This window comes from Gymnoscopelus braueri (assembly GCF_963280865.1).
Source record: "Gymnoscopelus braueri genome assembly, chromosome: 20".
Classification (NCBI taxonomy): domain Eukaryota; kingdom Metazoa; phylum Chordata; class Actinopteri; order Myctophiformes; family Myctophidae; genus Gymnoscopelus; species Gymnoscopelus braueri.
This window is the reverse complement of record NC_137622.1, coordinates 28,234,884-28,259,813: the sequence shown is the minus strand read 5'-3', so window position 1 is coordinate 28,259,813 and position 24,930 is coordinate 28,234,884. Positions and strand designations below refer to the sequence as shown.

Here is a 24,930-nt window from a genome sequence, read left to right as displayed (position 1 = left end):
TAATGCCTCAACTCCTACATTCCAAGTGCTTGTCAGGGTGGGGGGGGGGGGGGGGGTCCCAGTTCAAATATGATTATTTATTTTAGGGGGTCCCGGCCTGAAAAGGCTGAGAACCACTGCATTAGGGGACTGTACATGGCAGCGCCCTCGGTCGGCCAGCGGGCGCAACAACAGCGCATGGCTCCCCCGTTCCCTCCTCCTCCTATACTCGGCTCTCTGGCTCGGCTCCGCTCTCATTCACTAGAAGATGGCGGACTGCGCTTCACTATTAGATGAGGAACTCTCTTCCTTCGTCTTCAATTACCTGACAGAAAATTCCGGCAGCCAGGTAGGAATTTGCACCCGGTTGTTCTCAGCTATTCTCTCCGTGCCGGTGATCGGTTGTTCTTGCATGTTACCGTGCGCAGCGGCCGTTAATGTTGAGGTTGTGAGCGGCTGTCAGGCAGCATCTCCAAGGCTGGCTTGCTGAGCCGGCGTCTGCTGGTGTGTGTGCGTATGGTGCGTGTGTGCGTGTGAGTGTGTGTGTGTGTGACTGTGTGTGTGAGTCTGGGTTTCACGTGGAGGAGTCTTTTTTCTGAGGAAATGTCATGAAGCCCCGGCCGTAATGGGACAACAATATGCGATCAAATAAACCGACAATAGCCCCCAATCCGTTGTGTTTGAACGGGAAGTTATTTAGTATGCAGAGGATGTGCTGCTGCTGCTTGGGAAACTTTGCGCGCATTCGTGGAACTTTATTTTGTATCGGAAACCTTGACACGTGGGAGTCTGTCTGAACATTTGAACTTGACTGTGTGGAAGCATTGTCATCTTATTGTTTTTTTTTATGTCTGTAAACTTAACAGTGTTTTCTGACCTGGAATTGCGCAAGTCACAAGTGCAAGGTTGAGATCGATATGTCATGCTGTATTGATGTAGCTTAATACGTTCCATTGGTGGTGATCATTATTGTTATTCGATTGAATGGGATCGTACGATATTCCCCCAAAACGGATGTCGTAGCTCTCTCTAGCTTAATAACGTTAGTCTACTTTAATGCATCACTCCTTCATCTACCACTGTAAATACGGCAAATTGAGGGGCGGCTCATCAAAGACATTCATAAAGAAATGTGTGATGTTTGCAGTCCGTATCGTGCGTCTTTCTGGGTACAAAGTTGAATAATGTGTCCTTGATCAGATATTGGTGAACATTCTATCTCTCTTTCTCCCTTTCTCTCCCTCTCTCTCGCGGGTGCAGAGGAGGAGGGAGAGAGAGGAGGAAAACGTGTCAATGTTATGCCCCGTTTTTTTCTGTCTTCGTAAGCGTTTGCGTAACTCACTCTGGTCGTTACAAAACACAATATGCATATTTCATACTGTAGCCTACATTGTAAAGATGACGGTTGAACTGTAACGTTCTACACAGGCATGAGTGATTTCTGATTCTCAGATTATGGACATTTTCACCAGAATGCGCACGGATTGCAGTTTATAATCTGATTCACAATTATATTTTAAAAATAGAATGTCATTTATATTTGGTCTTTTTTTCCTTCATATTAATGACACAGATTACGTTTTGTGATGATTGCTCTCCGATAATAATGCTCGATTATCAAATCTCAGGGACATTCTGGTCACAGTTGATCGGAGCTAAGCAGGTTATTTGACGTGTGTGTGTGTGTGTGTGTGTGTGTGTGTGGGAGAGAGAGAGATAGGTGTGTGTGTGTGTGTGTGTGTGTGTGTGTGTGTGTGTGTGCGTGTGCGCGCGCATGTGTTATCCAGCCTGTGGGCTATTAATATTCCCAGCAGTCACGTGCACCACATTCAAATAATAAGTGTTATGTTCAACATATATAGCTACTATAATTGTGACATTATGTCTCAACGTACGGCGGTGCCACGAGCCGTGATGCAATTCACGTTTCTCATCCGATGCATCATGCTGGATTTTGTCCAGATTAACGGAGCAATTAAGCGACAATTAATGCAAAGCAGTAAATGCCATTGCAATTGTATTCATAAATTATTTTTGGGGGTCTATTTAATTAATACACACACACAACAAACAAAAAAATCAAAGAAGTTGACATTCCTAGACTGGTTTTTAACAAATGTTAAAAAATATTGTGTGCTGGTTTTTAACAAATGTTAAAAACCAGCACACAATAAAAGTATGCTTTCAATAAACCAAAAATCGTATTTTTTTTTAAACCATTGCGAGGCTATAGCAATATTTTCATATACTTTTTATTTATATTAGAGGTAGGTTTAGGGATGACTTCACTAACACATGCCTCAGGAATTGGTCATTTGTTTGGCCAGTTTAACTCCCACTTTCTTCATGCAGGTACAGTTACAGTGCCATAATTTAATTGCATAGCCTATAGGTTATCTATTTTACAAACGACACAATATGCTAACATTTACACAAGGGCGATTAGGTTTGGTCGGTCAGTGGTGGTGTTCTCTCTCTCTCTCTCTCTCTCATCCCCCTCTTTCTCCCAACCTCCCTCCCTCTCTCTCTCTCTTTCTTTCTTTCTCTCTCCCTCTCTCTCTGTGGTCATTGTAATACTACGCTGTGACTGTCCTCGTGACTGGGGTTACTGCTGCAGTCATGTGCCTGCTCTGCTTGCGTAGTAGTGGGAGGGGCGGGAGCGATGACGTAGGCTAGTGAGTGACAGCAGCAGCCCCTCCCTCTTTGGGATGCATCATGTGACTGCTGCTGCTTCTCTTCAGTGTTGCCAGATTCTGCGAGAGAAATCAGCATCAGCTTTATTGTCACATCACAGGTTTACAGAAGTAAATATGAGCAACCAGGTCTATGAAAACAAGCCCAAAAGAAGCGAGTTATAGGCGACGGCTATTTGAAAATGGCAGATCTACAAGCTCACAATGCATCGCGATGTGACGCGTTGTGAACTTGTAGATCTGCTATTTCTTTTTAAAGGAAAAAATAGATTTTGGAAAATTTCACACAAAACACAAATCTTGTATGGTGCACTAAATATTTTCAGATGGGCTGAATATTTTCAGATAGGGGGAGGGGTGTCTGTGGACAAATACATATTAATCTGGGGGTCCTTGACATGAAAATGTTTAAGAACCACTGGTATAAACAACATTTATGAAACAAGCCCCAAATAAGCAGCAACTACACTTTAGAAACAAGCCCAAAAAAACCCGCAACTACCAATTTTTACAAGCAACTTTACCGAAAAACTAGCCCAAAGTCGCTTATAATAAGCTGACATGGCAACACTGCTTCTCTTGCTCTCTCTCTCTCTCTCTCTCTCTCTCAATCCCCTGGTTGCTCTTCAGTGGTGCTGTACTTTTACTGTAAATAGCCTACAGTACAGACAGCAAACAATGTCATTTTCCACATGAATGTGTGGATGATGCTTGCGTGTAGGCTGGGGAGTCGCATGTCCCCCGATATTTATCAAACAATACAATCTATGTAAACCGCAGGGCTCATGTCAGCCCAGGGCCTATTCGATCAATCTTCCCAACTTTTCGTTACCACCAGCACAGATGCATTCGTGTTTGCGGTGTCAACACATCACATTGTCATCAAAGCATGAATTTGTGTGTTGTGTTGTAACATAACACATTGTAATAACACGCTAGCATTTACATTATTCTAGCAGCCTGATATGCTCTTGTGCAAAAGAACTGGAGTGCAGCACTTTCAAGCTTCCAAGATCACCAGCATTACAAGCAAGCAATTGTAAAGAGCAGGCTACAAGTGTCAGGGTCATAATTAGTTACACACACATACTAATCCTATGAAAGATCATGTTTGAAACGTCTAGTCTGTCTTGCATTTTAACACCATATGTTATACACTAGTATTTGAGTAAAGCACAATCTGCATTGGAACCACATAAATAACATAACCACTTAAGCACTATATACTCAAAAATACCCATTCTACAAGCTCGCAACGAGGTGGCGAGGCATGGCAAGGTGTTGGGAGCTTGTAGATCTGCTATTTTTGCCATTTTTTAATTATTATTATTTGTAAAGAAGTAATAATAATAATAATAGGGACACCAGGGATTATGGGTAACAACAACAACACACAAAACTACTCAAAAACACGTCACCCCAATATGGACACACCATGGTTGGATTTATAGCCACTGTCCCAAAACAGACAGGTGACAGGTCACAAGTTCAATCTCCGCTGTGACTGCCAGAGTCTTGTTAAAGACTTGTTGAGATAAATCATAAGTGTCTCTATGTAAGAATGTCAGTGAATCACTGTATATGTGTAAATGCCTATTTTACCCGTTTGCTTTTAGGCACTTAATCCATTTTTACACCCACACAGAGTGAAATAATACAGATTATTTGACTTATTTCAAGCCTGGCCGGTACTCTGCGCCAGTCAAGAGGATTGGCCCCAGGGAGATCAGTGGACCTTACTTATGCCTAATTTATACTCCCTCGTACGATGTGTGTGTGTGTGTGTGTGTGTGTGTGTGTGTGTGTGTGTGTGTGTGTGTGTGTGTGTGTGTGTGTGTGTGTGTGTGTGTGTGTGTGTGTGTGTGTGTGTGTGTGTGTGTGTGTGTGTGTGTGTGTGTGTGTGTGTGTGTGTGTGTGTGTGTGTGGAAAGGGGTCTTCCAATTTAGTATTTTCCAGCAAATGTAGACATTTATCAAGCCCTCAATGCATTTACGTGTCTGTAACTCTTGAAAAAAAGAGAGATGAAAACAAGCTTGGGCAATTGATCTTTTAGTACACATGCTTTGTGCCTTGTTCCCTAAGAGACATTTTCCGCTATTTTCTCAGATTATGGTTGTAATGCATCTTGTTGAAGATTTTGAGAGCTAAAAGGCCTCAGCGTATATTGTAATGTATATACATTATACAGTATACAGTATGTGTGTGTGTGTGTGTGTGTCCTCTAGCTTAGCGGTCAGTCTGATCTTGGCTCGGGCCGTCAGCTGTGACATTACCAGCGGAAGTCATGCAGTCTCACTGACTACATTTAGACTGACCTGCCAATTATACTACGTCCACAGACAGATTGACAGACTGATAGGGAGACACACCGCCAGCCAGGTCTACCCAGTAAAACCTGGTGGTGTTTAACTCTGCAAGTGTTAAAATGGACCAATCTTTTTTTAATATTATAAAGAATATTTTTCTTTCACAATTTCTACACCATCCTCTCTCTCTCTCTCTCTCTCTCCCTCTTTCTCTCCCCAACATTTTCTTCCACTCCTTTTTTGTCCATATGACTCCCTGTCCCCCTCTCTCACTTCTTCTCTCCCCCTACTCTCTCTTTCTCCCACTCCTTCTTTCTCTCTCTACCCCCCCCCCCCCGCCTCGCTCTCATCCGTGGCCTCTCACATCTCTCCTGTTTTCACACACACACACACACACACACACACACACACACACACACACACACACACACACACACACACGCTCTATCCCTCTCTGTCTGCGTCGTGATGTAGAGAGTGCTGCAGTGCTATGTGTTCAGCTTCTCTGATACAGAATGACTCACCTGTCCCTCCAACTGGCTAGGGCACACGCACACGCACACACACACACACACACACACACACACACACACACACACACACACACACGTGTGTGTGTATGTACATATGCTGTACGAGCATGCACACAGGTTTTTCTGTGATTATTCTTATATCTATATCTAAATTATATATGGAAGGAAGTCGGTCTTGGCTGTGTTGAACTGACACACACAAAGAGTAAGACATGACAGCCAATAGATTGTGTAGTTTTATGCAGCTTTAAAGCACACAGTATGGATTTATTTATGACTGGGACACGCAGCGTTTTACTGTGTCATTCCATCCTTTCCGTCCATTAAGTCTTATGTTGTGTCTTAAGTGTTTAAATCAGTGAGACAGACAGAGATGTGGTCGTAATCACTGATCGAACTGATTATAGATGGACTGATGTGCCCTTAGTCATATTACTAAAAAGCAGGCTGTTCACTGCTGATGTAATGACAAGATTTGACGCGCACGTGGTGTGTGTGCGCGCGCATGCAATCATGATCCATTTGTGGACTACACACAGTGAAATCCTCAGTTATAATTTAAGCTGAGGATTTTGCTATGTACAACAATGCAGAAGAATGTTGTAGAGTAGCCATTACCTAGGCCAGTACTTAATGTGTGTATGTGTGTGTGCGCGCAACATGGGTATGTGTATTGAGTGCTAGCTAGCGGTAACCTTTGATGCCAAGCAGGCTTGAGCACCGCAGATGATGAATCACCAAGTAATTAATTATTGATAGGCGCTCACCTGCCTCACAGTTTGCTAGATAGCAACAGCACCTTACACGCACGCACACACACGCACGCACGCAGGCAGGAATGCAGGCACGCACGCACACACTATCATTACACACTGAGACGTGACTGAGCATCTTGAGCTTCAGAACACACACACAACCGCAAGTCCCCGGTGGCATGAGCCTGTGAGCCGGAAGGATGATGCGTCCCATGGGACTTAGCAGAGGAAGGAACCATATTCCCATCCTTCCATCTTTCTATCTGTCTTTCTCTCTCACACTGAAGTCTAATTTATACTTTACTCTCGCCGAAAATAACTGATTTTAAGGTGACATAATGTGTCATGATGTGACACACGCACGCTCGCATGCACGCGCACACACTCTTGCACAGTAGTGATTTCCAAACTGCTCCTATTGTGTGTGGACCAACAGTGTGTGTACACATGCATGATGGCTCCAGAGAGAGAGAGAGAGAGAGAGAGAGAGATATGCAGATGAATAAGAGTGAGATGAAAGAAATTTGTAACAATGTTTGACATTCGAAAGAAGGAGAGATGAGAGCGGAGAGAGAGACGGGGCGTTGGGGGCGGTGGTGGGGGGGGGGGGGCAACAGTTGCTTGCAATTCATTGCCTCGTCTCGTATAGCATCTTAATTTATATGAAAATAGATTTGTGGTGTCAGGCTGGCGGACGCCTGGCAGCCGCTGCTCCTGTGACTCAACCCCATGTGGGACGACGTGAGGATGACAAAATGCCACCTCCTCTCTTCTGGCTGTCCAGGCTGTATGCTCAGTAGCACACATCTGGAATACAGATTAAATATTTGAATGCCAAGAGTGACTTCCTGTTCCTTCGTTTTGTCTGCGGTGTCATCCGTTTTTTTTTGTTTGTTTGTTTTTCTTTTTCAACCTTGTTGTCTGTGGGTTTCTCCGCCCCCACCAAGCCGCCCCCACCCCCCACACAGACCCTGACAAATTGTCGTTTGGGGGTTTGATGCTGTTGCTTCTATACAGCCCACGCATGCGGGTGTTTGTGTACAGTAGTTGTGTGTGTTTGTGCAGCTGTCAGGACATACTGTATGATCACATGTAGTTGTAGTGTAGCTCTGTTCTTGGTGTCTTAACACTGAGTTTCTGCTTACCATAGGCAGCCCATCACACTCCAGACTAGTGCTTATTATTTACGTGGAAAATTGCAGATCTAAATGACCCGCAGCGTTGGGAGCTTGTAGATCTGCTATTTCCAGCATTTGACACCATCGTACGACAAAGTGCAAAAGGGGCATTATACTGCATTGTATAATCTACACATGTATACGTACTACTGTACTTAAGCATGTGCAGGACGTTTGTGTGTCTTTGTGTGTACTGTATGCATGTGAGTGGGTGCGTAACAGTCCTTAACTAACCGCTACTGGAATGTTTGTATGCAGCCCACATGTACATCTTTGTTGTGATATTGATAGTGTCAACATGAGTGGCGGGCTATTTCTCAGTCTTGTGCTCACGCACACGCACACGCACGCACACGCACACGCACGCACACGCACGCACACACACACACACACACACACACACACACACACACACACACACACACACACACACACACACACACACACACACACACACACACACACACACACACACACACACACACACACACACACACACACACTGACAGGCAGGGGTGTTGAACAACACCTGCAGGAGAGAGAGTCAAAGGGTTGAAGGAGGGGGAATCCTACAGTATCTAAGCTATAATAAGCAAGGGCTTTGTAGAATCATCCAGGTTGTGCTAGGTTGCTGCAATAGTTATAATCTTTATGGAGGCTGCACAGAACATTTCTCAATGTTTATTTAAATCTGAGAGTGTAAAAGTTACCCACATGAACCCTTATAGGCCCCTTTTGCACTCCTGGAGTTAAATTAACACTGCAGACTTTATTTTGTTTAGGAAACCAGAAGCTACTCTATTTCTTCTTGTAGGACACTGGCTCTCAATGTGGGGTGCAGGGACACCCATGGGTCCTTGAGGGGGTTCCAGGGGGTCCCCAGCTAATTGATTGTTTTGGGAATGTAATTATAGGTGAAAATGTACAAAATGTTTGAATTTTTCAACTCCAACCCAAAAAATCCTGGACGGCCACCTGGGGTTTACTAAACACTAAACGGTTCCTTCCTTCTGGGGCGGTGCATTAAGTGCAGTGACTGACAGAACAGCGAGAATGGGGGATGAATTGGACAAGTGTACCTGTGAAAAGGATGCATTTTACAATGCCTGACCCCCTCATTTGCTGCTGTACAGTACCTGTCCCTCTCTCACTGTGTGTGTGTGTGTGTATGTCTCTCTCTTTCTCTCTGTCTTCCTCTTTCTCTCCATTTACGGTTACATTGACTGGTATGCAGTGTCTTGTCTAGGCTGTCTTGTGAGTTAAGTGGACGGACATACAGACAGACAGACAATCTGATTGACAATCAAACTTTGTCAGTCAGTCAGTCAGCCAGCCAGCCAGCCAGCCAGATGGACCGACAAGGTTAGTAGCTGGATAGAGTCTGGATGGAGGATTGGGCAGACATCCAAACTACTGGCTCCATCATCACTCCTTCACTGCCTGGCCCAAACACTGTAGTCTGCTAAAGATAGGAGTAGGACACACATCTCTCTCTCTCTCTCTCTCTCTCTCGCTCTCTCGCTCTCTCTCTCTCTCAGAGCTTGGCATACTAGAAACCCTCTGTCTCTCACGCGTCCTCTCGCCCGCCTACGTACGCACTCACACTATTAGTTGTAATAGTATAGTAGATGTAGTTAGGGTCAGTGTAGTCTGTAGTAGCCACACGATTTGAAATATCCACCTACCGATAAATATCCACCTACCGATACTGTCTATATGTCTGACGACATCTAAATTCAACAGCGGCTAGAAAGGCTGCAAACACACCCTACTGTACTGTACGCTTACTGCTGGGAACACAAAGCATAATCACCATCCCAATATGAAGGAGCACCCTACGTTCTTTGGTTCTGCTGCAATGCAGTTTTGCTTCCAAATTTGTTTCCAAATCCACCCAGTTTTAGCAACCACATTGAATTTAGATAGTCAGGCCGTATCGGTAGGCAGAGATCTACGATCGTCTGGCTAGACGTAAGGGTCAAGGGTCAAGGTGCTTCATTCTGAAGATCAATGTCATACAGCTGACACCATGTCTGCAGTCTGTTCTACCAGCAATTACTTTACTCTGTGCTGCTGGCTGCCGTGTGTGTGTGTGTGTGTGTGTGTGTGTGTGTGTGTGTGTGTGTGTGTGTGTGTGTGTGTGTGTGTGTGTGTGTGTGTGTGTGTGTGTGTGTGTGTGTGTGTGTGTGTGTGTGTGTGTGTGTGTGTGTGTGTGTGTGTGTGTGTGTGTGTGTGTGGGTGGGGGGACAAGATGAGGGCTTGTCCCTTCTCCTGCAAATGTCCACTTACAGTACACACGCCTATGCCAGCCTACTGTACAGCCTTGGCAACCAGGTGCCTACGAGAAGGCAAGCTCAGGCTAGTATGGACATGAAGCTACGCACGCACGCACGCACGCACGCACACACGCACACACACAAACCTTGCAACCTTGTATGTAGTCAGCAGTCTCTTACAGTGAGAGTTGTTGACTCACTGTTTGTAACAAGGCATTATTTCCCAATAGCCAGCTATTACTATAACTGTGACTTACAGTAACTTACTTACATGTAGTTAGCTGCAGTACAGCACTCAGTCTCATCACACTGTAATCCAATCTGTCCAATTCAATCGTATTCTGATTAAATTCCATCAGGGTCAGTTTGAACAACAGTTGGAATACAGTAGATATTACAGTGAAGCATTGTTCCAAATGTAATGGTTTCAGTTCCACAAGCATTCTATTCTTCATGGTTTATTTTGAAAAGTCCTGCTACAGTACATACCCATCACACACTTCCCATGCGATTAGATCAGACATAGTTCTGTCCGACTCAGTTTGAGGTAGCAGTGTCTGTTTCTGAGAGACAAGGGTGCCTACTGTGTACATGATCTACAATTCTACATCAACCTCGAAAACCTTTTCTTAGATGGGGGTTGTGGGGCAGATCCTTTGGATGTTATTATCAGAGATAAAATGACAAGATAAGATGTACTTTGAATCAAACTTACTGTATCCACCCAGCCATGCCTTGGTTATTATTAGTGTTTAGAATACCATGCATTCGCTTCACTTCGCCCCGTTGCTCAGGAGCCTGTGCTAGTGATAGATGTAGTGTGAAATGTTGGTATTCTGCTGATAGCTGTGTCTGCATCGGTCTCTCAGTTACTCTCACTCATCATCCAGGGTAGGGAAAGCTTTCGCTGTAAAACCCCGAGTGCTCATTTAATTCTGAGAGTGTGCAAAATGGAACAAAGTGGACCCTCATTAGGTCCATTTGGTTCCAATCTCAGATTTCACACTCAGGATTCTGCAGTGTAATGACCTCGCACCTTTTCTAGAGGGTCGTTTATACTTAGTTGCTCGCCGGTGTCGCGCGCCGAAAACGGCCAATCCACAAGCTCGGCGGTTTCCGGTGTGCGGCATGGTGCGCAGCCATGTATAAATCAGGCATAATAGAACCTGATAAGTTGACAGTTGGAAATAGACAATGGCTCGGGGCGAGTCTGTTTCTCTCCTTCAAACTGACTGCACACGTGCAGCCTGTGTGTGTGTGTGTGTGTGTGTGTGTGTATGCACGCACACACACACACACACACACACACACACACACACACACACACACACACACACACACACACACACACACACACACACAGACACCCAATCAATCTCAATTATACTTCTCATTGTAGGTGAAGAGACACGCTTATAAACAGATGCTTGTAAGGAAACATGTACATTCTTGTACACAAGTGCCACACACACTTAACATACAGCTTTGCTTATTGCTACAGTGGGATGTATCAGAACAAAAGCTACCTTGCATCTTTCTACGTTTATTCTCTTTCCTAGTCACGTGTGTGCTATTTTTATACTTTGTACCTTGTAGGCTATTTCTGCAGATGTGTGTACTGTATACTGTATATATTGTGTGTGTGTGTGTGTGTGTGTGTGTGTGTCTGCACACATGCACACGTGTATGTATGTTATAAATAGTGTCTGTTTTTTAGGGCAGCTCAGCAGTGGTGGTCACATGATCCATCATCACATTGTATGTGTGTGTGTGTGTGCTCGTGCAAATGTGTTCGTCTCTGTTTGTGTGGGTTCTTTTTAACGATAGTTTTGGGGCTTATAATAATAAACATGAGAAAACAACAAATATTTATTGGATAATACAGTGAAGAGTGACAGGAAACGGGGAGAGAGTCAGGGAGTGACATGCAGCAAAGAATGTGGGACTTGAGAAACGAACCTGTGATTTCGCTGTTACGCTGCATTAGAGCCTAGGTGGTATGCGCTTTAACCACTAGGCCATCGGTGCCAGCGTGTGTGTGTGTTTGACCCATGTGTGACCAGTTTGTGAAATCATGATCAGCCACCAATATAGTCATGATGGCACAGATAGAGATATGAGAAAGAAATATGTAAAAACACATGTTTATGTATATTATATTATGTGTATCCAAGCTCTACTGCACAATACGTTTATTTGCTTTCATCACAAAAGAAAAAGTTTGACAGGGACTGGGGAGACAGGATACAGTCTCAAAGAGAGAGAGAGAGAGATCTTTTCATGTATCAACAACAGCGCTAACGCGAAAGGATTTCACTCTTCCTAGAAGTGTACACACACACACACACACACACACACACACACACACACACACACACACACACACACACACACACACACACACACACACACACGTTTTGTCATACCTGACAGTCTAGTAGTACAATAATGGAATGCATTGCAACCTGCGTATGGGTGTGTTCCTCTGTAACAGCTCTAAGTCAGCCATATGTTCTGAGGTTTATATAAATTGTCTGTATCTACGCTTAATGGCAGGAGACTAGAGTAAGGTAGAGGGCTAATTCAGGGTATGATACTTTAGATTAAAGTGTCATACAGTGTGTACTGTGCAGACAGCTAAAGTTTAGAAAGCAAAGAAGAAGAGAAAGGAGAAGGAATGCATTGGAAGAATCTGTGGCACTGGCTGCATCAACAGATACTTGTCTTTAACCCCACAGGTTTATACGTTGCGTGTGATTTATATTTTATTATTCACACATTATATTCAGTCTGGTATCATTATAAAAACAATATGTATGATGGAAGTTGTTTTGAACGTTTGTGCTGAGGTTGCCAAGGGCTCAGTTATGGAAAGTGTGTGTGTGTGCCCCCGACTGCCCGTGTGTGTGTGTGTGTGTGCGCGCGTGCGCGGGCGTGTGAGTCATCACACAGCAGGCCCTTACCTGCACTATACCAAGGAGAGAACATTTCCATTTGCAGGGAGGGAGGGTGAGAAGGCGCGTCCTTTGGGGATGTAGCAACAGTTCTAATAACATCAATGCAGAGAGTTTACAACCCACACCACACATACATAATATGCACACAATTCCCAGAATGCAAACTTCCTGCATTTCCCCACTCTGTAAGTTTCCATTGTGTACTCTCATGCAGCCAACTGTCTCATCTATCTAACCAGCAGCATTAAAATGAAGATGATGATATTTGGCTAATTTACTTGATGACGGCCTTCTGTGGATTTAGTCCAAGACGAAACTGTAAAATCCTGAGTGTGAATATAAACCTGCAACTTATCTTAATGAATAAAATGTTATTTATCCATATCTGTATGGTAGATTTAATACATTTATAACTAGCACATCTGCAGTGGTTGGCCTGGTGCTCTCGCTCTTCCATTGAGAAATTTAGACACTGGTGTTGGGTAGGAGTACGAGCTAATAAGTCCAATATCTACCCCGGTCAAGTGGGGATTCCCTCTTGGATGAAAAGTAGGCTAGACGTTTGGTTTCCCACTGGTTTTCAATCCCGGGTGTTAAACTTGCACTTGCCTCTCTCAGTCGGAAGAGGACATAAAACAATAAGTATATCAGTTTTAACTCTGAGAGAGTACAAATGTCACCAAATGGAGCTGAAGTACTTAAGGTTTCATTTGTACTCTCTTAGAGTTAATGCTTTTACTGTGTGTTAAGCACCTGCGTTGCTGGGTCAGACTCTGTGCCTGTAGGCCAGCCCTATAGCTGACTGCAGGGCTAGTGGTAAAGCAGCTGAAAACAACCCTAGGCTCTCTACTTGTCTTTTATCTCTTTCTCTGTCTCTCTCTCTCTCCCTCATGGCATTAGTTCTCCTGCTCTTCCTCTCTCAAGCCTCCTATCTCTCTTCCTCTCTATTCACCCCCTCGTTCCCTCTCATTCTCTCCCTTACCCCTTTCCCCATGCAGTTGCATTTTTATTTCACCGCCTGTTCACCTCTCCCCCTTTCCGTCAAGCTCTCTCTCTCTCTCTCTCTGTCTCACCACTTGCTCCTGCCTCTCTCTCTGTTTCTGTCTGTCTCTCTTTCTCTCCCCTTCTCCCCCTGTACTCTTTCCCTTTCTTCCCATTCACCCACCCCCCTTCTCCCCCGTCCACTCGTCCCTTGATTCTCTCTCTCTCTCTCTCATTGACCCACTTCCTATCGGCTGGCAGGCTTGCGTGACCAAACAGCTCAACGCTAGAAGCGTGCGTCACACACACACACACACACACACACACACACACACACACACACACACACACACACACACACACACACACACACACACACACACACACACACTGACTGACCTGCTGACACCTGCCACTTGCCGCTCCTTTAACATTGGGCATACACGAACAGCGTCGAACACACACACACACACACACACACACACACACACACACACCCCCACACACACACACACACACACACACACACACACACACACACACACACACACACACACACACACACACACACACACCACCCTGTAATCCCCTACTCTGCCACCTTCTGCTAACTTAACAGCATTCCTGGTTCTGTAATGCACTCAAACCTGCATCAGTAAAGCAGAGACAACACTTTGAACCAGTCCACAGAGGTATAGTAACAGACTTGTACAGGGATTAATATACAAGTACTTTCAGAGTTAAATTAACAATCAGAATTATTTAGCCAATAATGGCTAAATAAAATGTATGGGAATTAATTTAACTCTGAGAGTGTACATTGTGCAAATGCAACCAAATGGACCCATAAGGGTACACTCTCAGAGTTATAAATTGAGTAGTTCACTGGGTGGATTGCCCAGAAGCTTTCAAAGTGATTTTTAAAAACGAGAGGTGCTTAACTCCCACGCGGAAGCCAAAGGCTACAGATCTATGGAGATTAGAAAAGCATTCAAAAACCAGTGGTGGCTTGCTGTTGAGTGCGATTTCCAAACAGTGACACACCCACATCGTAGTATATACTGTAGTAGAGAATTCCATCTCTCCCTTGCTTTCATTTGTTTTTCCTTTCTTTCAAAACAAGGCGTATACTGTAGGTGCCCGAGTAGGGAGTGTCATTGTGATGATGCAATATAACCCTAACGAGGAAGCGTGTGTGTGTGTGTGTGTGTGTGTGTGTGTGTGTGTGTGTGTGTGTGTGTGTGTGTGTGTGTGTGTGTGTGTGTGTGTGTGTGTGTGTGTGTGTGTGTGTGTGTGTGTGTGTGTGTGTGTGTGTGTGTGTGTGTGTGTCAGCAAGGTAGAGAGAGAAAGCGAGTGGTATATAGAAAAAGTGAGGTGTCAGTAAATGTGTGGGTGCCTCAGCTGTGTGTGTGTGGGAAGTGAACGTATATCCTTCATATTAGAATCTCCAGTCCTGATGCGTGCATGTGCATGCACGTGTGTTTTACACGTGCATGTCTGTCTGTCTGTGTGTGCAACTACTTGCTCGAGTGGTGTTTGCATCTCCGTGAATAATTCACGTGCATTGTGCACACGATTGTTTCCATACTTGCCTGTATACGTGGGCATGCTTTGCATTACAGAATGTTTTCTCCTTTTGTTTTCACTCCAATGTGTTTTCTTTTTCATTTATTATGAGCGAATCCCATCCTAGTTGATTAGGGGACGCTAACGAACATCTCTCAAATAGAGGAGCGGCATTTAATTGACCGCATGTTTCATTCAGCCTCCGCTCTCTGCCAGATACATCCTAGCTAGGAATCCAATTTGCTTTTGATTGTCTCGTGCTTCATTCCGTTAGCAGCTCTCAGTGATAATAGGATGACGTTGTTTTGAACTCGACAGCAGCGCAGCCATTGTAGAAGTCCCCCATTATCATGTGTTCCCCGCATCTGCTGTGTACAATGGAAGGAATTGCTGAGGTTCACTTTCATGCATTGATGCCGTATGGACCCTGTGCATTAGCAGCAGCGGGGGCAATTATTTCCCTAATGTTGTACGGTTGGATAATATAAATGGGAATTAGTGTCGGTGCACAAAACGTCTCTCATTTACCCCGACCGTCCCTTGTGAGATTTGTTTTTAGAATTGTATTTATTTTTTTATTGATTTGCACAACAGAAACTATATTCATGTACATAATGTACATCTTTCACAGGAAAGAAAGATCAGAGCAAGAACTCGATTTTCCGCATTTAAAGAATTCCTTTCAGGGATTGAGCCAAACTGTTGCAGTAGTTCTACAAGCCAGCCAGTCAGTGGGGAAAAAAAATAGAGGACTTCTTCTACAGCTTTACAAGTTAAAGTCCTCAGAGTTAATGTATCCATTTGTAACTCAGAGCGTGTACAAATGGAACCAGATGGATCCTTACTGGTCCATTTGGTTCCATTTGTAAAACTCAGAGTTTAATTAGTCTAACACCGAGGATTTTACTGTGTGCTCTGTCACAAACTGGGCTGTTGAAATAGACATCATAGACATCCAGTCTGAACGACGTGCTAAAACATATATAGTGAGACTGCACATGAGAAGCGTTGGCGTTGTGTTTGCGTGAAGCAACAGGTGATTGTAAATGCAGGTAGTGTCAGCATCATCAGTGTGCTACAGAGTGAGCAAACTCAATGACCCGACTGCTTGTCAGTAAGAACACCAGCATGACTGCAGCATCTTTCTCATTCTCATCCTGCCTCGCTCAGACAGAACAAGCTGTGCTGTGTGTGTGTGTGTGTGTGTGGGTGTGTGTGTGTGTGGGTGTGTGTGTGTGGGTGTGGGTGGGTGCACGCGCACGCCATGTTCCTGCTTCAAAAACACTCTCTCCCACCAAACACACCCCTGTGTCCTCTCTTTCTCTCTCTCTCACTCTCTCTCTCTCTTAGATTTTTCTCTTTGAAAGAATTGTCTCATGTCTTTATGTCTTGTCTGTCGTCGTCTCCTCCTCCATCGGTCGCCGTTGACTGAAAGTCCTCACCAAGCACTCCTCTCTCCATCGCTCTCTTCCTTTTCCCTTCCCCACTCTCACCTCCCTCTCTCTCTGTCTGTCTGTCTTCCCCCTTAAATTGTTTTGATTACGCCCTGTCTCCTTCTGCCTCACTTCCCTTTCTCTCTCTCTCTCTCATCATCACACTCACCTCAGTGTCTAGCCTGGCTCTGTTGAGCTGGGGGAGTCTGTCAGAGTGACATCGTTTCTTAACCACTTGAACTCTAGAATCCCAATTTTGGGCTTGTCATTAACTCATTATATGAGAAAATTAATAAAAAAATAATAAATAGTAATAATAATAAAAGTCTTTAAAAAAAGTTAATTATACATACCGGTACATACAAGTTATCGGCTATCTTCAAGATAATTTCAGATTTCTTTATGGTTAAGTGTTTTGGTGGTTAAACATGTCTACTGCAGCAAGGAGCGTTTACCCAAACCTTGAGTCCTCCCCCTCCCTCTTGCTGCTGCGGTTCACACGTTTTTTTTTTTTTTTTTTTTTTTTTTTTTGCATCACTCCTTTTTCATGGTTCTCTGCTCTGCTTTTGTGCTTTTCTCAGTGATGCCTGACCCTGTTCCAACTCTTTCTTTTCAGGTTTGTCTCTCCTCCTAGAGTTTCAATCCCTGTCGTCATCTCTCTTTACAGTCCACCTCTCTCTCTTTCTGCTCCCTCGCTAGTGTCCTTCTATCTCTACCTCCCTTTCTCTCCCATGTGCACTTTCCCTATTTTTGTCTGTAATCCTTGCCCTTGCCTTCTCTCTCTCTAGTTATTTTAGTCTTTTTAATGTAATCCTGGCTATATCACCCTCATCTCTCTCTCACTCCCCCCCCTCTCTCTCTCTCCCTCCTCCCGTTGGCAGTACATTCTCTGGCTCGTTTTTTAATTGCTCACCTTTGCACACCGTTCTGTGAGTAGATTTGTTATGTCTTGCTTCTCTGCCAATTGACTGTCGCGCTGTCTGTCTTTGATATCAACTGATCAGGGCTCGGCCAGCTGGCCTAGTTACACGCAGATACCACGACACACAGAAAAGGGGACAGGCAGGCAGCCAGTCAAAAATACATAGAGATGTGGACAGACAGGCAGACAGAAGGACGCCTCAGACACACCCATATTCACACCGGCAGACAATCATGAGACGGCCTTTCTGCCTCTTTCTCACACACATGCACACAGTCGTGCACGCACGCACGCACACACACACACACACACACACACACGGAGGAGAAACACAAACACTGGTTGATAATTGTCACAGGGTGAGGTACGTGGATATCGTCGCTGTCTGGCAGAAACCCTTTATCTCCATATTTGAACTTTTTAGTTTTTTTTGTAAATGAATTCCGTACTTCGTCATACTGCAGTGTCACACAAAAGGAGCAAAAATAGCAGATCTACGAGCTCAAAACGCGGCACCTTGCGATGCGTTTTATGCTTCTGGATCTGCTATTCTTGCATTTGAATCCTGAACAGTTTTGGACATATGAGGTTTCCACCCGGCAGCGACGATATGAGGATAGAGAGAGGTAGAGACCTAGGGAGGGAGGGAGCCTTTCTTGTCTGATAGTTTATTGATTCCCTTGCAGGTATCTTGGTCTGCAGGTGGTTCTAGTAAGAGAGGAGAGACATTTAATTCGCACACACCATACATCGCCCCCACACACTATGCAGCTAAATGGCCCTGTTTGTGAAGGTAGAGAGACATAGGAACACAGAGAGAGAGAGGGGGGGACGCAAAGTAATTTAGCTTGCTACTACCAGCCTGAGGAACTATTTCCCTGATCGAGGAGAAAACAACAGCAAATTGACCTTATCCTTAACTGGAGAGTTCCCCATGATCATCAGAGGGATGTCCAATGTCCATGTCCAATATTTCGTCTCGCTATATTTGCTGGTTTCAAACCTTTCTTATGGTAGGTTTAGGAATAGCTACCGTTTCGTAAATGATTGTATTTAGATTCCAGTACCTTTCCAAGTTGATGTCTATGTGCTGTATAGAGCCACACTGGACACTACGTTGACCCAGCGCAAGCTGTGATAATCTTACATAATGAATAAGGCCTGTTTGAGCCTGTTGTAGAAATCAAGGTAATGTTTAAGCCTAGCATAGCTCTATTTGGCCCTATTGTGAAAACGGTGGCACTGTTAGCCCGGTAATGAAAAGGCCAGGCTAACAGCCCTGTTTAGTACTCAGGTCAGCCCTTGGCTTGCCTGGTCTTTTGTGTCCTTTATATTGTTTGGGTGGTGTCAGCCCCATATTGTTTCTTCATGTAGTGCGGAGGGACTGTATGCCCTCTGTGTGTGGGCTTGTGTATGTGGTTGTGTCATGTGGATGGGTATGACCGTGTGTGTGTGTGTGTGTGTGTGTGTGTGTGTGTTTGAGTCTCAGTCTCATTAGAATGGGAGGCATGGTCCAGTCCATTAGTGCTGTTGCCAGCAGCTCAACAACCCCTCCCGCCAGCCTCAATGGAAGCACTGAATGGCGTAGCGGAAGCATCCTCCAAAAGACAGTCAGACCACAGGAGCAGCCCTGCTAGAATGTTCCCCGTGTTCTAGAGCCCGGCCTCGGCCATGTTCTCCCCCGTATCGCCACCAGCCGTGATGGCGGAGATGGACAATGCATACATAATTACGTCAGCCACCATGCCGCATGCTAGGGTTAGGGTTAGGGTTAGACAACACCTTTAGTATGACGCGTGATTTGAGGACAGTTCTGGTTAGGCCTGTCACAATTATTACATCATCGCCTGATCACATTTATTTTAGATGATCGTTTAATATATTTTCGAACATTGTGGAAATAGCAGATCTACAAACTCATAAGTTCATCTATTTCCACTATATATTTTTTTGTTTAAAGTTATTACTTACATATGTCAGTCCTTTCTTTGTATATTTCAGTTATTTGTCATAATCTGCCCTGTGAAACTTTTGTTTACAAAGCCTAAAAGCCAAACTGATTTTTGTGTTCCAATGTTCAATGCCAAAAACACAATTAAATCGTTGATCGCAATTATTTGTGTGACAGTTAATCGTCAAGTAAAATGTCATGATCGTGACAGGGGGTTCAAGGGGGTTGCACTCCAGGAATGCGGAAGTGCAGTTCTCAAACCCAAGACGTAAAAGGGTGACCGCCAAAAAACAGTTAAAACAACGGAGGCGCCCCATCTAAAGCGGACTTGAGCCACGAGAGGCACCGCCGAGCGAGCCGTCTGGCCAGCGAGTCGCCGTGCCGAGCGAAGTCCGCTTGAGCCGACTCTGTGCTGTTCGAGTTAATGTCCCGATAGGGACAGAATCGTAACCCATATCCCCCTAATCAACACGTGACGTATTTTTCCCCTTTCCAGTGAACTTTTGACTTCTTGGGGTGTCTGTCCGTGAGAATGCGTTGTTGTGGTAGATGGTCTAGTGTGTGATGAATGTGTTAGCCATATAACTACTGTATATGGCAGTATGTCTGGTATGTACTGTAGGGGAGACGTGAAGACTGCTGGAAAATTACTGTGTTACAACATAAGTAGTACAGTCCATGCCTCCTGACACGCTTACACAAGCTCTCTCACACACACACACACACACACACACACACACACACACACACACACACACACACACACACACACACACACACACACACACACACACACACATATATTCAGGACAATATTTCATGTAATGAAGAAGTACTTCAACTACTCTGTTGTATTGCTTCATATTGTACAAAATTCCCATGTGTGTGTGTTAGGAGGCTTGTGTGTGCATGTGCTAAGACCATGGTAAAGTTCAATTACGAAAAATTCTGGGATAGGGCATTCTGTCGTCACAAACTATAATCTGTCATTTCATCTCTCTCTCTCTCTCTCACTCTCACTCTCACTCTCACTCATCCCACTCCAACTGACATGTGTGCCTATCCAGGACTATCTGACTGACAGCACCTGCCCACTGATCCAGCCAATCGGGGGCAGCAAATGTAACGCTATCCTAGTGGCCAAGGTCACGTGACAAATCCGCCCCCCTTCTCTGCAATCATCATGGTGACATCATGACACGTAACAAAAAAGAAGAATGAGACAAAGTCCTTTTGCTTTCACAATCTCTCTCTCTCTCTCTCGTCTCTGTGTTAGTAAGTTTACTGGAGGTTATCGTGTACTACTAGCGCACAGAAATGCCATCGACACAATTACAACATGCCTGGTTGATTCCACTCTAATTCTGCTTTAAGAAGACTAGTCTCATTGAATCTCAACTATTATTCCATTAAAACCGGGAAAGCATTCGTGTCATTTTAGATTTTAGCGTTGGCTATTCAAAAATAGAACATTTTTGAAAAATCTTGAAAGTGTGAGAACTACTGATTTAGAAGGCATTCGTACAAACGGCCTTGGGTCTTGATAGGTTAAACAAACACGCATGTACACAAACACGTCTTTACTGCAGGAGTTCACGTGTTCTGCATTACAAGGAGTTCATCTGTTCATCTCTGTCTGCTTTTGGTGTATATCTTTGTCATAGAACAGTAGCGGACACGCACGCACGCACGCACGCACGCACGCACGCACGCACGCACGCACGCACGCACGCACGCACAAAGGGAGAGAGGAAGAGTGTATGTGTGGGGGGTACCAGGATCCGATAATAGAATGTTGTGATGGTGGTTTCGAGTGTGTGCATGTGTGTGTGTGGTGTAGAATGTGATGGTATTGGTGCTGCAGAGGTCATTCAACCACCATAAACATCTCCCTATGGAGGTCACCACTGAGGGACACCACTGTAGCATGTCCACACACACACACACACACACACACACACACACACACACACACACACACACACACACACACACACACACACACACACACACACACACACACATAACACAAGGTCACATGTGAGATGGACTGATATTTACGGGCACATTTTCGGAGCTAACCAGTTGCGCGAGTGTGTGTGTTGCACATAGTGGTTTCAGCCAGTCTCAGCCAGCCAGGCTAAAGATTTACTGCAGACTTGGTGAAAATGAGGCCATTTTCTCAACCAGATGCTACCTTAGTTAGAGAGAGGGTGAGAGAACAGGATGGAGAGAGAAAGAGGCCGACACAAGGAGAAAGTGTGAACAAGATTGAGACATAAGCGATAAAGTAGAGATACGACATCGTGAAAATAATGAACAAATACAATAAATAGGTAAACAAAACCACACGACAAGGAGAAAGAGAGGAGGAATTAAATAAATAGACGTATGAACCCTAGCGTCCCTATTCCGGGCATATCATGATAGGCGAATATTCTGCGAACATATAGGGAATAAATAGTAGATCCACAAGTGGATCTTCTATTTTGAACTTGTAAAATGTATGTACTGTATCGTGGCAACCTCATACGTCCAAAACTGTTACTTTTCAGCATTCATTTAAAAAACGGCTAAAGTAGCAGATCGACAAGCTCGAAAAGCATCGCTTCGCCCCACGTTTCGCGCCGCGTTTCGAGCTTGCAGATCTGCTACTTTTGAAGCTTTTGTGTGACGCTGTAGCATGTATGTAGTATATTAAGTAGGGCGTTTACGAAAAAACACAAAGTTAGAATATGGAGATAGGAGGTTTCTGCCCAACAGCATCGTTATACAACGATATATATCTATATATGTATGGTTTAAGTTTTTAAGATCTACCATGCGGTCCAGTTCTGTCAGTCCACTCCCCGTCATCGTGTCTCCATTGAGACACGATGGGAGGATGGTGTGAAGCGAGACCATGTCTATGAGTCAGAGGAGACTTGCCAGTGCTAGTGGGATTTGATCCATGTCTTGCCGGGGTGGATGTTTGGTGATGAACGTCTCAACATGTTGCCTTCGACGGGCAAGGTGGAGCTGTCGCTGGCACTTTCTGAGCTTGTGAATTAGCTGTTTTCGGTGCACGACATGGCTTGCAACCAAGTATAAATCAAGGCTAATGGCGCGTTTCCCACTAAGCTCTGTGTGATGTCCGTAATTCTGTTTAATAGATGCAATATTCCCTCTAGTGTTTAATGCAAGGAAATGCATTTATTTTATGGATGAATCATGTAAAGTTCAATTGAGTATATTGGAATGCACCGTGTATATAAAATATGTCGGTTATTAACACACTCAAGCAACTTAATTGAATGAAATGGCATCTTCTGCTGTTTCCTAGCACATGATGCATATAAGCACTCAGAAATTTGCAGCCAAAGTTCCGTTTTTTCAACATCGAGGCATATTCTGTACAGGAGGCATTACCCAATACCCATACAGTACTGTATGGCAGCATATTGCAGTCAGTCCTGTCTGTTTGTGTGCGTGTTTGTTTGTTAGGAAGATAACGTGTTAAGTTAAATGAGTTTTGGTCAAAGCCATGGTCAAAATTGAGACACACAGATATTGGTGTACACAGGGTTCGCATCCCCAGTTGCATTTGTTTAAATACTGCATGCAGTGTTATCTTTTATTATTTGTCCCATTAGGCTTCTTGTATACAGCAGCTAACTGGTTTGATGGGAAAACATCAAGGCTAAGGTGTTTGCGTGCGTGCGTGCACGGATGCATGCATGCATGTGTCTATGTGTAAGTGAAGCAGTAATGGTAATATGGAGCAAGAGGCTGTCTGTCTGTCTGTCTGTGCGTGCGTGCGTGCGTGCATGTGCGTGCACACACACACGTTCATGTACATGTGTTTGATATCTAAAAAGGAAGCAAAGCTTTTGATGGGACAGCTGTGGAGTTCAAAGCTACTCGCCGTCACTTCTGATGTGCGCACACTGGCTTTTGTAAACGTCACAGCTGCACAGACACACTCGCACACGTGTGCGTGCGCACACACACACACACACACACACTTTCATCACCAACACAGAAGGCAGCTTTGCGTATAGTAGTGATCGTTTTATGCTCGGCTTTATATGGAGATAAGAACAGAAGTGTAACCAGTCCTGTCCTCCCCTTCTGTCTGTCTGTCTGTCTGTCTGTCTGTCTGTCTGTCTGTCTGTCTGCCTGCCTGCCTGCCTATCTTTATGTCTGCATGTCTTTTTGTCTGGCTGTCTTTGTTATGCTATCTTAACCCTGGCACTTTAACCCTGGTGTCCCAGTTTTTGGGCATGTCATCATTATACTGTAGGTGAAAAATCTACAAAATAAATTCTTAATGTATAGCTTGTAAATCTGCTATTTTCAACATCATTTAGAAATGTTTTGTGGTTAAGTGTTTAACTCTCTTTTTATACCTCGTTTGGTCTCATTTGTCTTCATCTTTCTTTCTTTTCGTTTCTCCTCTCCCCACCACTCTGTCTCTCTCTGAAGGGTCTTTTCTTTCTACCTAATATGGCTGTGGTGCAGAAAGGCCTGTTGCTTTGTCACGCGCAGCCAGCAGCAGACACACACTGCATGCACTGCACTCACACATGCACATAAACCCACACAAGCACATGCACACACAATCACACATCGTTTTTTTTCTCACACTGATAGTTGTTATCCTTTGCTCTGTTATTATTATTGCCTGTTTGTGTGTGTTTGTGCACGCACGCATGCACACACATGCACGCACGCACACACGCGCGCTTGTATCTATTTTTGCTATCGTGAAGGCAGATTGTTGCTTTTTAGATAGATTAACCATCTGCCCAATGAAATTAGGGATTTTCTTCTGCCCTGGATTTGAACCTCATTTAGGAAGAAGATAGTGTTATAAATGGAGAATATAACATGTTTATCGTATCGTTGTTCCAAACTGTTCACCCTGAAGATAAGTTATTTATATAGAGGAAATAATTGGTTTAATAATTAAGATCGCTCTTCCCCCAAACAATTGTGTTCGTACAGATGCTCGGCCAAGCCGGATGCACTGAGGTGGAGTCAAACCCCTAGACTCCGTAGTGGCGGACAGGTACTTTACCCCTGTGCCATCCAAGCGCCCCTTAACCCTCAGGTTGGTTGTTAGTTTTTGGCATAATTGTCACACTTGAAGTGTTTCTAGGTCTTGATTGGTCAAGTGTCATGAGTTGTGGTGACACGGACAACCCCCATCAGTGTAACCTGCTTGTAGTGAGCTAATTCCTCAGGGTGTGTGGCGTGCGCGTCCATGTGCGCGTTTGTGTGGAGGCAGGGCTAAGCCACTAAGCCCCAGTTACGTATCTGCTCACATTTGTCTAAGCTGACTACCTGGCCGGCCCCCACCAGACTCCCAGCTGTCTTGTAGCCAGTAATAGACGGAACAGAACAGTGAGCTGGTGGTAG

The 24,930-nt window shown here is 44.5% G+C and overlaps 1 protein-coding gene across 1 annotated transcript in view; it reads left to right on the top strand.

The window, feature by feature from the left end:
- Positions 1-247: 247 nt before the first annotated feature.
- The window catches only part of ppargc1b (peroxisome proliferator-activated receptor gamma, coactivator 1 beta), a gene marked incomplete at its 5' end in the record, with an annotated part of 93,930 nt that continues 69,247 nt past the window's right edge, over positions 248-24,930 (top strand). Inside the window, one exon of the mRNA XM_080416773.1 lies at positions 248-328. Coding sequence (XP_080272899.1) covers positions 248-328 — 81 coding nt within the window. The remainder of the gene's footprint in view (positions 329-24,930) is intronic.